At 35.5% G+C, this 13018-nt stretch overlaps 1 protein-coding gene across 2 annotated transcripts in view; it reads left to right on the top strand.

The window, feature by feature from the left end:
• PARD3B (par-3 family cell polarity regulator beta) overlaps positions 1–13018 on the top strand; it is a 1146560-nt gene that overhangs the window by 140784 nt on the left and 992758 nt on the right. For both annotated transcript variants that reach the window (XM_010352639.2, XM_030916822.1), the window contains exon 2: positions 2654–2755. In XM_010352639.2, coding sequence (XP_010350941.1) covers positions 2654–2755 — 102 coding nt within the window. The remainder of the gene's footprint in view (positions 1–2653; positions 2756–13018) is intronic.

Genomic DNA, 13018 nt, shown 5'->3' on the forward strand with positions numbered 1-13018 from the left:
AGTCAGGATAAATTTATGGTCTTACAATGGCTGTAGGTTGCATATATTGTATGTACATTTTTGAGTGATCAGTAGCACCATGGACAAAATACCATGGGGACAAAATCACAGTTGGTATGTCCTGTGGTTTATTGACATTTTCCCCCCTCTCAGATGTGTAAAATATTAACCCTGAGACTGATTTCCTATGGCTTGTCTGTTTTTGTTCAGGGTTAGGTATAGATGTGTGCCCATCATTAGCCTACTTTTTTCTTCTTTGGAATGTACAAAATGGCAATATCAATGTGGAAGAGGGAGTTCAATTTGCAGTCTTTCCATATTCTGACACCATTTTATTCACTTAAAATTTTGGGGTCAAATATATTTTTCCAAAATGCATCAAGATACTTTTTTACTTCATTGAGTTCTGAGCTCTTTTGAATCAAATTAGAGAACAGTGTCTTAGTTTCTACTCCCGTGTCTTATTTTCCACAATGTCTTGGATCCCAGGAGTATGAATGAGGGAAGAATGGATGTGATGTAGCAACCCCCATCTTGCTGCCATTTGTTTGATATTCCCTTTGCCACTGATCAGATCCTATCTCTGGGTGTTTTCTGAGTTACTTTATTTTAAATTAGGACTCTTTGGTTTTCCTCTCTCTGTGTTTCTACCTCTAGGCAGGAAGAAAGGTGTGTTTTAACTTACTGCAGTGGTGAAGGATGATTGTTTACCTCCATCTTAGGGGATACAATCTGCTTTTACAAACTGAACACGAGAAAAAAGCAGATAGCTAATAGATGCCTGCTTTTAAGTACAAATATACTATAAAGAAAACTCTTTTTAGAATACATTACTTTTTATAAACATGGTTAAAATCAACAGATTTCATCTACAGAGCGGTAATATATCAAAAAAAAACTCAATGGAAGTTTATAGAGATTAATTAAATTGAACTCTTTTTATAAGCAGACTTTTTACAAGGAATACATAGTATTTAATATTCCAGTCAGAAGTCCTGGGTAGATTTGAAGAAATATGTTGCTTGCAGCATGGCCATAACAAAAAAGATTTAATTCCCAAATATTGCTGGGGGAGAGTTGTATTGTCTAGTGGCCATTACATAGTTTTCCCTATGCTAGGATCCTCCCTTTTTGAAACCTGGCCTATTATACTTAGCTCATCTTTTACAGCACGATTACTTCGGGTTGGCAAAGATCTCTGGTTAAAGAAACTGAATAATGAGAGTTCTGTGCCTTTCTTACCTGAATACTCCCGCTGCTCATATCTTTGAGATCTCTATCTGTCCTACAGAGTCAGGCATTTAAAGTTTCCTAGTAAATCATTGGTATTTGCACCTATAAACTCAGTATTAGAAGTAAATAAAACTCCCTTTATTTTACTTGGAATAAAATGCTGTATGGAAAACTTAATTTTGAAATGTCCAAAGCCTAACTAAGGAGAATTCCTTTAGATTTTTAAAGCCTATCACTTTACCAAGTTGTATTACTGGAAAGCTATGTACTTGGGTCACATTTTAGTAGCTCTCCAAATAGATGCCTTAAAAAATTATTATTTAATAGTATGCCCTTACCTTTTATTGGGGGTCAGCTAAAGAGAAGACTATATGACAACCATTTCTATTAGCTTTTATGAAATTGAAATTGAATTCCATGGGTTATATTAGTTCTTATCCCTAATAAGTATTCGTATGGGAAAGGCTTAGAGCTTTATCCTAGAAGAATTTCCATCTTTCTTTTTTAACAAACTGGTATCTGTTCATTTATTGGATACCAAGTGTATTATAGCTCAAAAGTTTCCCACTTTGAGGGGCTTTCTAAGACTCACAGAACCAAATTGATTGTAGCTTGGGGATTCTGGTAAAACCTTACTAATGTTTTTATTTACTTCATTCACTGGTTCATGTTCTTGTCCCATTGCTATAATGGTTCACTTTCGTAGCTTTCCTGGAAATAGGCAGTACATAGTAACTGAATGAGCTAGATTATTTTATTCTAAATTCTAGAATCAGAGTAAGCGGTTTTTAAAAGTAATCAGTTATTTAAAAAGCAGTATTTGAACATCTCTTAAATTACTACCCCAACTCAGTGAATTCCCCATTCAACTCTGAACACACTTTGAGTTGCTGCCATGCTGCAGGAAATGGCAAGCAAGACTGGAGCTCCTGCTCTGTACATCATTGCCTATCTCAGAGTGAGGCTGCATGCTGAGCATGGAGATTTAAAAAGGTGAAGAGGTTGGTGGTTACCCATTCCATTTATATGTTTTGTAGTGATAGCTATTACCATCACAGATTCTGCCTTTTGGGTTTTTTCCCCTACAGCTTTGCAATCTATTTGGACTTGTATCCCTAGTTTCAGAAAGTACCCTCAAGAAGATCTTTCTTTTCCAGAGTATTCTTGGAATTACCTGAGTTGTAGGTTATAAAAATTCCCTGAATATGTTTTTCAAGCAGTTTATTTTTACATTGCAATTTACCTTCCAGGAAAATTGATGAAATATGTACACCTTGATTCTCGGATTTGTTTTCGGTATTTAAAAATTTGATTACTAGAACATATTTTTAACAAGTCTACTTATGTCTCTTAACATTAAAATGTGTTTAACTTTTTAATATAGATTAGGTCATTAAACTTGTTGTTTGTTCTGCCATAGGGTCCTGGTTACTGGGTGAAGATTCATCACTTAGAATATACAGATGGAGGAATCCTGGATCCAGATGATGTCTTGGCAGATGTTGTTGAAGATAAAGACAAGGTAGATAACTCTAAAAATGTGCCTCTTTGTTTTCCTCTACAGAGTTACATGTTTTCAAGAGACTGAAATCCTTAACAAACTCACGTGTCAATTATTATTAAAATATACCATCTGTTCAGGTTTCACCTGGACAGCCCATAAATCAAAGTTCTTCATCAGATGTTTGGAAAAGCTTTGTTAAGGTTTGGGAATCTGTTTGTGTTGGCCTAATTAGCAGACACTTCATTCCCAAGAGTTCCTGATACGTCTTAATAAATTAGTTTCATACGTGAGGCTGTTGGAATTATCATCATCGTTGCTGGCTCTGTAGTTTATTCCTGGCCCTTGCTAAATATTCAACTACATGCCTGAGGTGCGAATGTGTTTCCAAGTAGAGAATACAATGGGGCAGAAAGTTATATGAAGAATTAGAGTGAAGATTTTTCTTGAAGTAGCTGGCAAACAGCGATCTTGAGTGTTTTTCATTGCTTATTTTCATTGCTACAGTAAAAGGCACTAAACTGAATACTCCAAAAAGTTTGAGCATGTTCTGCCACTTATTTGGGAATAATCCTGTTGCAAATGTTTTAATGAGATTTTTCTTCTGAGACGACACAGAGGAAGGTATGAAAGTGTACTATTTTATTGCAATACACACGATTATTGCTGTTGAGACACACTTACTACTGCAGGCTGGGGTCCTGTCATCAATGGCTAATGTGTTTTCAAAAACTGAATTCTGTCAGAGAGATCTAGCTTTCAAAGTTTCTTCTAGTGTACATCTTTAGTGCTGTTTGTACTAGGCTACAAATATAATTTATATTTGTAAACGTATTTCTCTGTATTTTTTCCCCGTAATTTCAGGGGTGAGTATGTGTACATTTTCGTGTTTTACCTGGCTGGACTGGAATATAAATAAGTGATTTATTAAACTCAGGTAAAATTTATATTTTTCTTTTTCCATAAGATCTCTTCAGACTGTTCAAACTTACATTAATCTTTGCAGACATTTTATGCATTTACATTTCATATTTTATTTTGTAATTCAAACCTGTTTTGCTTTATGTTGTTATTAGCGATTTGTAGTCTATTTAGGGAGATAACTAAGTTTTATAGTCTATTTAGGGAAATAATTAGATATCTAGATAAACCTACTTATCTCCCTAAATAGATTGTAAGCTCCTAGTGGGCATGGACTGGGAGATTTTTATTTGTGTGTTTTTGTTAATAGTATCTGGTATAATATCTTACACAAACTTGATTCCCAAAAATACTTACTGAATTAATGAGTGAAAAAGACAGCTTTACTTTCTACACTTAACTCTTGCTGTATATAATTTTGATATGTATTTCCTGTTTAGTTGGTCTCAGGATAAATAAAAGGGTAAATAATGCATTATTAACCTTCAGAACCCTGAAAGAAGGGTTTTTACTTCTTTTTCCCCATTTCACTTTCTGCTTCTTCCCTAAAGATCATCTTCTTCCTTTGAAGTAATCCAGATATTTTAGTTGTTTATTAATGTAGAAGGCAGTTCCTGTCTCAGATTTCACTGATGTCCAGAGCATTAAAATGAAGGTCCAAAAAATGGCAAGTTTAGGAAGGGCCAGAAGAAAATGTCTTACCCCAGCTCCATCCAGTACCTCGTTACTGGAAGGATAAGTCCATGAACAGTGCCCAGGGAGATAATTTGTCCTATAGAGCTCTCACATTTAGAACATTCTTTTAAACTATCTCAGCAATGCAGTTTATAACCATAATCCACTTACTACACACAGATACAGCTTTATTATATGTAATCTCTGTTTTAATGGGACTCTACCACCATTACTCAATAAGGTAAAAAAGTGAGCTAATCAGTTAAAATCCTAGCCGAGGATTAATACTGCTTGGGTTCAGCTTTATTCAGTTAATGTACTTCAGTATTTCTACATGATACCTAATTGGTATTGTTCTTCAGAGTTCATGAGAATTTATACTTCTGATGTTGCTGTGTTGCCATTTCTTCCTTTTAAAAAGTAAGTGGCACGGCGACTCACACCTGTAATCCCAGCACTTTGGGAGGCTGAGGTGGGTGGGTCACGAGGTCAGGAGATCAGGATCATCCTGGCTAACACGTTGAAACCCCATCTCTACTAAAAATACAAAAACTTACACAGGCATGGTGGCATGTGCTTGTAATCCCAGCTACTCGGGAGGCTGCAGCAGTAGAATCAATTGAACCCGGGAGATGGAGGTTGCAGTGAGCTGAGATCACACCAGTGCACACCAGCCTGGGTGACAGAGCAAGACTCCATCTCAAAAAAAAAAAAAAAAAAGTAAATGAAAAAAATTTCATATTTTTTGACAACCCTTGGTAATCTTAAGATTAGAAAGAAGACCCTGCCAAATTTCATTTTTCCTTACTTTTTGGCAGTTTAGATTAAGAAGTAACTATAAATGAGGCTTTGTGGATGCTTAATGACATATCAGTCTCACCCAGGATCCTTTAAGGCAGTATTGAGCTTAGACAAAATAACAGTTCACCTGTTTGCAAATTGGCTACCTAATAATCTTAGGCATTTAAAATATGGATAGAAAAGAAATCCAAAGAGGCATGGATACATGCACATAATCATTGTGCTAACCCCAAAATATCTCACCTCCTAGGAAAGGCTCTCCCTCCAGGTGAGATGTGGCATTAAGGAACTGTTGGTTGATTGCAACGTATCAGGCAGGAAAAACAGAAACTTAGAAAGCAGGGGAGGCTGGGCCAGTTAGTGTACAGTAACACCATCCCATACACTTCAGTAAAGGTAGAAACTAGAGGTTAAATGATATTCCACTTAAAATTAGAGAAGACTCTAACAAAGTTCAGCCAGTGTTCTTAAGAAATGACTTTTAAAACTTGTGCCTAAAGTGGTTTATCTTTGGTCTTACCTCTATTATTCGTTTGGCCAACGTAGTGCTTGGTGCATACATGGTGTCTCTTTGGGAGCTTTGGTTTTTATTTTATTTTATTTATTTTTTTTAATTATACTTTAAGTTCTAGGGTGCATGTGCACAACATGCAGGTTTGTTACATATGTATACATGTGCCATGTTGGTGTGCTGCACCCATTAACTCATCATTTACATTAGGTATATCTCCTAATGCTATCCCTCCTCCTCGTCCCCCTCCCCACAATAGGCCCCGGTGTGTGATGTTCCCCTTCCTGTGTCCAAGTGATCTCATTGTTCAGTTCCCACCTATGAGTGAGAACATGCGGTGTTTGGTTTTCTGGTCTTGCGATAGTTTGCTGAGAATGATGGTTTCCAGCTGCACCCATGTCCCTACAAAGGACAGGAACTCATCCTTTTTTATGGCTGCATAGTATTCCATAGGAGCTTTGGTTTTTTAAACTTGCTTTCCCAGTAGAGCTTCCATGGAGATGAAGTCTCCACTGTGTTATACTACTTCTAGCCTATATGTGTCAAAATATTATTGGAACAGCTTTGGAATATTGCATCTTATAACTATTTGTATAAAATGTTGTGCTGAAACTTAATAATTATCTGGTTGTGACAGTTATTCTCAAGATTCTTCAGTTTGTCTATCAGTCTGATGATTCAAGTTATTTAGGATAAATATCTAAGAATTGTAATTTTACACTCATGTCTCTTCTCTGTTTGCTAAAGGCTACCAACTTAGTTCACCCAATACTACCAACCTAATCATTGATTACTAGCAATGGCCCAGAATGTCTTTGGCCCTTATTTATTCTACTTTATTTTAAAGCAATCCTGAAAACAAGAGCTAGTGCTATCCCTATTTTTAATTTCCAGAATAATCACAGAAATTGTAAGTAACTTGCCCAAGATCACACAGGTAGTAAATGGCACAATCAGACTCTGGAACCTAGAATTTAAATTTCTGTAATCTTATTTATTTTCTTCTCTGATGTGTCGAGCAGTTTGGCATTTGTATCTATAAAAAATCTCTTATGAAAATTCATCAGTCATAAATTCTGCTTTTACATAGTCACCACCTTTGCTAAGAAAAGGTTGGCAATAGACCAAACTGTTGAGTATAACAAAACAGTTGAGTATACAATTTATTAATTATAAATTAATTCAGAATTAATATGCCATACATATTTAGTATACTTCAACCCTGTTTGCCTATAGCCTGCATCTAGTTTATTATAAAGTCTTGTCAGCTCTACCTCTGTTGCTTTCTTTTGCATCCTCTTTTTTTCTAGGACCTAGATTATTCGATTCAGATACAGTTGAATTTCAGCTGGACTCTGTAGTCTGCACTTGAAGTCCAACCACCATATACAGTTACAAAGAAAAACTAATTTGTATTCCAATAACTACTTTTTTGCACCAACTATAGACTGTGCTATTTTCAGTAGGCAGAATAATGGCTCCCCAAAGATGTCTACTCCCTAATCTCTACAACCTGTGAATATGAATGTTACATGACAAAAGGTCTTTGCAGATGTGATTAAGGATCTTAAAATGGAGAGATTATTCTGGATTATTTGGATGGACCCAATGTAGTCACAAGCATTCTTGTAAATGAAAGAAGGCAGGAGAGTGAGTATTAGAGAGATAGATGTGAGAAAGAAGCATCCAGCCAATGCCAGCTGTGAAGTTGGAGAAGGTGCCACCAGCGAAGAATGTAGGTGGCCTCTAGACATTGGAATTGTAAGGGAATGGATTCTCCCCTAAAGCCTCCAGAGAGAACACAGTCCTGCTGATACCTTGATTTTAGCCCAGTGAGACTTGTTTCAGATTTCTTACCTCCAGAACTGTAAGATAATAAATTTGTGATGTTTTAAGCCACTACGTTTGTGGTGACTTGCTATGGCAGCAACAGGACACTAATACATACACTGCCTCTTTTCCCATTTTAACTTTTCAAGTGATGTTAGTCTTCTCAAATTTCATATTGACTGGGCATTGAGATCCTGCAGGATGAGAGAAATGCCTTGTACTTCAGATGGGCTCCTTGTTCTTTGCCTTCCTCCCAAAGTCCGCCACAAATGATCCTCAGTTTATTGGGTGAGTCTTTACTCTTTGAGACTTGATCTTTAAATATCTAATTATGCTGTTATCTTCTACAGTGTAGAAATTATTTCAAAGCAAAGTCACAGCCAAACAGCCTTGTTCAGTTATCAGTTTCTCACTATAGTATGGAAAGGCCCTAAGAAGTCTGAAGACCAATGCTTGGTAAACCACTGCAAAGCAAAGCTTAATGCTCCCTTCCTAAGTTTTTTTAACTGAGCATGAGAACTTCTGAGTATTAAGCTTTTTAAAATGATTATTTTCCTTGGTAATTGCCATTATTAATTTTTGGCTTGGTTGAAGAAGACAACTGCAATATAACATGAAAACATGGCAATCTATAACTTCTATTATGTAAACTGAATTACTGCCATGGTTTCATTAACTATACAAAGATAATACTGTATTATGTAGTAAAGTAACATGGAAAGATGCCTCTGTTCTTGACTAAACTGCCTATCCTAGGTGGCTCAGTTTGGAGAGATGCCAGTGGCTTTCAGGGCTTCCAAGTGAATTGCCCACTGGATCATATGTGGTACCTGGTATTCAAATGTTACAATTTCAGTTCAGTTTTATCTCCTAGTAGTTATCTGTCCTTGGGCAAGTTTCTTCATTTCCTTGGCCTTGGTTTCCCCATTTGTAAAATGAATATAATGTTCTTACAGGGTTGGTATAGGAAAACTAGATAGGTAAGCTATATAAAATTTTAAGTATAGTATAGCATATACTAAGAACTCAAATGCTGTTATATGAATGATACTATGGTAGTGCTATTACAGTATTTTTAACCTAGGTGTTTTGATGTTACTATTAGATGTTTTTAAGTATTTAAACATCAAAGAAACTATTTTACTGTACATTTTAACTGCTTTTTAAACAAAACTTACATGAATTATTTAAAGTTATTAAATTGGTAAAATAGTTTTATAAGAAGATACTTGAATATGACAGAACATTTGGATTGATATATTGTTATTATTTGAGAAATGAAAATGCCAGTATGATTAAACTTGGAAATGAGAATCATTTTATCAGAACATATTATTTGGTAACATAAGGAGCATTTGGAGATCTAACATGATTTTAAAATGGAGACTGGTTTGCGCAATGCTACATGAACTAGTGACCTAAAGCCAGGCTCTTTATCCATAAGCCAAATTGCTTTCTGAACACTCTGTTGCCCTCTAGTGGGTTCACAGTTACCTAGAAACCAGCTCACAGGAGCTATTTCCTGAACAAGATGAAGTATTTGGTTCTACTTTATTGGAAAATAATTTTTGCTATATTTTTTAGTACAACTCACAGACTCAGGCCTGGAGAATAAAGCCAGAGTTTACATACCTTTTCATGTGCTTTTGTGCATCTTCTAGTAAGGACTAAAGGAAATTCCTTGCATTTATAAAAACTCCTCTTTTAAATTTATTTTTAAATTTAGACTTCTTCCCACCATACCTATTCGCTGGCTGAAAGATTAATGACTGGTGGTGATGAAGTATGTAACTTTTTCAGTCTGTAGTTGGACAAGCTATGAAGTATATTGTGTTTTCTGGAGAAGAAGAATGCTAAATTAAGTTAAACAGCTGTTTTTAAAAGGTCCTGATTTATTTCATTTCTGAGCCCTCATTTTATCAGTAAGATTTCTGTCAAAAGCTAAAGCACCTATTTTAAAGCCACAATTAAGAGAAAAACAAATCAGGATATGATGTGTTTTTGTTTTTCCTTCAGAAAGTCTTACTTTAGTTCATGGGAGTTGACATTATAAAAACACAAAAGCACATAGAAGAAGTTTGGAGAAGGTTTCAGAAATAAATGCAGAAGCTCCTGAAGAACAAATGAATTACCTTGGTCAGAAAAGTTTAGCTCAGAATTTTCAAAATTACTCTCTGCTTACAGAATTACAAAAGTATAGAATCATGGATCCAAGCAAGACCTCAACAGTCATGTAGATTACATTCATCATCTTCCAAAAGAGGAAATACCCTACCCAGGAAGAGGTTATAGAACACCATGTCTGTACCTGATGTCGTTCCTGAGTCCATTTCTGCATTTCCTGCCTGGGATGCTGATAACATCTCATGCAGATCAAAACTACTCAGTTTCAGTTGGCTTCCTCCATTGATGTCCTTGTTCTTGTTGGTTAGGAGCACCTTTTCCTAGTCTCCCAGGCTTGAACTTGCAGTTATTTAAAAAATTTAGTTATTTAATAAAGCCAATTTATTCTTTCCTTTATCCTTTCTCATATGTTTGTTTTTGTCTTTGCATTTCCACAGCTACTAAATTTACATCCGTAATATTTCAGGCCAAGGTTACTATAATTGATAAGAAATTGGTCGTCTTGTTTTTAGTCTCTTCCTTACCCGTCAACTGTTTTTGTGCCTATTGTGTAGGCAGAATGGTTAAGATCTTGGATTCTGGACAAAAAAGTCAGTTCATTTCTTGGCTCTGTATTTGTCTAGTTTTGTCCAAGTTACTTAACCTCTTTGTGCCTTAGTTTTATCATGGATAAGTGGAGCTAAAAATAGTACTAATTATGTAAGTTAATATGAAATGTTCAGGAGAGCATCTGGCCTGTAGTAAGTCATCAGTTATTGTAATTAACACACTATTAATAATGTAAACTACATTATTTAAAAAGTATTGCTTAAATCATATTATTCATTTTGGTATATACTGCATCAAGTCCAAACTTTGTAGCTATACATTATATTTAGAGGCCTCACAATGCCTCCAAACTTTCTCTGAACCCACTTCAACCTCAGTGGTGGTGAAACTACTGTACAATTTATTATGTATCATGCACTTTCTTGCTCCAAAGCTTTTTTTCTTAGTGTTCCACTTGTCTACTATATCCTCGTCCCTATTTCCTGCCCATCAAAGATTCAGTTTATGTTGTATTTTGTATTATTCAATATTATCTCCATGAGGAGGAGGTTTTTGTTTTATTCACTGCTGTATTCCCTGTGTCTGCAGCAGTACCTGGCATTTCCTAGCTGTTCAAATAATTATATAGTCAATGAATGAACATACGCTTTGAGGTTTTGAGTAAGCCGTTCAATTGCTGGGAACTCCAGTTTTTCCACTGGTAAATGAGAGTGATAAATGATATCTTTCACACAGTGTTATTGGGAAGGTTGAGACAGTGTTCATGAAAATACAATGGAAATTACAAAGCACTATATACATGTAAAAAATGTATCTATTCCTGCTGTTCAGTTCTTATGGATTTTTCAAGATCCAGGTGAAATTGTATTTTCTCCCAGTCAACATTTGTAAATCATCTCAATCTTAAGTAAATTCTCCATGCTCTGAAATTTTCTAGAAACGATTAAGTGGTCTTTTTTTCTTTTTCAGATGTTATTGGCTAGTAACATTTACCACTTACCATCTTGAAGTTCTTAAGAATTTTATTGTTTAACTTTTTAAATCTTAGTTTTGTCACTCCAAGTGTCTCATATGCTGTTTTAGGACTGGGATGATTGTTTAAAATATTTTTTAGCCCATGGACTTCTTACCTGTAGTTTGGTGTTTCATAAATACGTTTAATTTTAATTAGTGATAGAGTGAGAACTAGAATTGAAGATTTCTAATTGTGTACCTTTTTCTTCCACCAAACTATGTTGTCTCTTTGAAATATTTTATTAGGAGACAGTTTGTGGGCATGGTTCAACCTCAGAAGAATTTTGGAATCAATGCCTTTGTGACCTTACTATAGCACAGGCGAATAGTGTTAAGAGATAGTAACTTAAACTACAGTAATCTTGATGATGGCCATGTCAAATATGTGCTTTCCACAATTTAGTTGGTTGACATTTATAGTGTGTATGGGTATATGTGTGTATGTACATATGATGAGAGAATCTGCACAGATGTATGTGTGTGGAGGAGTGTGTACACTTGCCCTGAATTTGTTTGCTTGTTGTGCACAATTGTGACACACAGGTTTCATCAGAGGTTGGAATGAAATGATCAAGCTCTATGGTATTATTAATTTAGCTAACCTTTTGAGTACAGAGAAGAGTAAACCATAAGAAAATGTTTGATATGTGTGTAAAATTTTAAGTTTGCTTGGAGGGAAAAACCCAAGAAAATTTGAGATCACAATAATGCTTTACTTAGAGCTAAAAATGTAATTCAGAGTAAGAGTCAATGAACACTTTCATCTTTACAGTATGCCTTTCACCATATGTTACATTACTGGACCCAGTTCTACCAATTTTCTCTCTCACATTAGCTTCTTTGGAAGCTATTTATATAGGCATATCTATGGCCTAGGGGTATGGGACCATTTTTTTTAATATACATATGTGTTTTTACTTATGTAACTTACAAATTACAATCTCATTGTAATACCTAAAATTATACCAAATGGAAAACTACTTAAGCTATAAAACATCTTCTTTTAAAAATGCAAATGCCTGTGAGTGCTAGTATCAGTCACCAGTACCTGTGTGTATTGATTCAGATTGTGCTTTACTAATACCTAGCTGAAATCAACTTCACTAAAGCAGTATTGTAGAGTGTCATGTGGCAGAGCACAGGGCATTGGCAGTTTAAATTTAGATTTTTCTTATTTTAAGCTGTCTCAACCTCAGTTCTCATGTTTCTAAAGTCAGCTTTTAGGAGGAGGAGCAAATGAAATGAAAGAGTATGTGGTAACATTTTGAATATGATGTATCACACAAATATATCACTTTTATTCTTGCCTCTTGTAGGAGCAGCCCTGAGGTATTTGAGCGAACATTTCTGCATAGTCCAGAAAGGGCTTGTGGTAGTGTGAGAACACTGAGCCAGGAATAGAGGAACGTAAGAGAGGTTTAGAAGGGAGGAGGTTGGTTATGTCAAAAGGCCACTCTTCTCTTCTTGTCATTCAGTGAGGTGTTCAGGAAAGAGGCAGTGCTGAGGAGTATAGGGAGAAGTAGTTTTCTGAAACAAAAATTGCATTTTTCCTTAGTAATTGAATGTGGGTGGTAAGAAAGGATATCAGAACTTCCATGTACAGACAGGCAAGGAAGGTGAAAGCTAAAGTACAGGGACAGTTGTTCAGAATCTTCCCAAGATTCCAGAACCTTGCTAACATCTGTGTAGGTTATCAAGTATCATGTTTGCTGCCTATTTCTTAATGAGTAACAGCAGGTTATATAAAACGGGAGGTGGGTGCATCTTTGAAAAGATAGGGAGGATGGGAGAAGGTGTCTCTGTCTTAGTTAGGAAAAATCTCAAGAAATAAAATGGAAAGTTATGAAAAAAGTAGCTGA

The sequence above is a fragment of the Rhinopithecus roxellana genome, chromosome 14 (assembly GCF_007565055.1).
Source record: "Rhinopithecus roxellana isolate Shanxi Qingling chromosome 14, ASM756505v1, whole genome shotgun sequence".
Classification (NCBI taxonomy): domain Eukaryota; kingdom Metazoa; phylum Chordata; class Mammalia; order Primates; family Cercopithecidae; genus Rhinopithecus; species Rhinopithecus roxellana.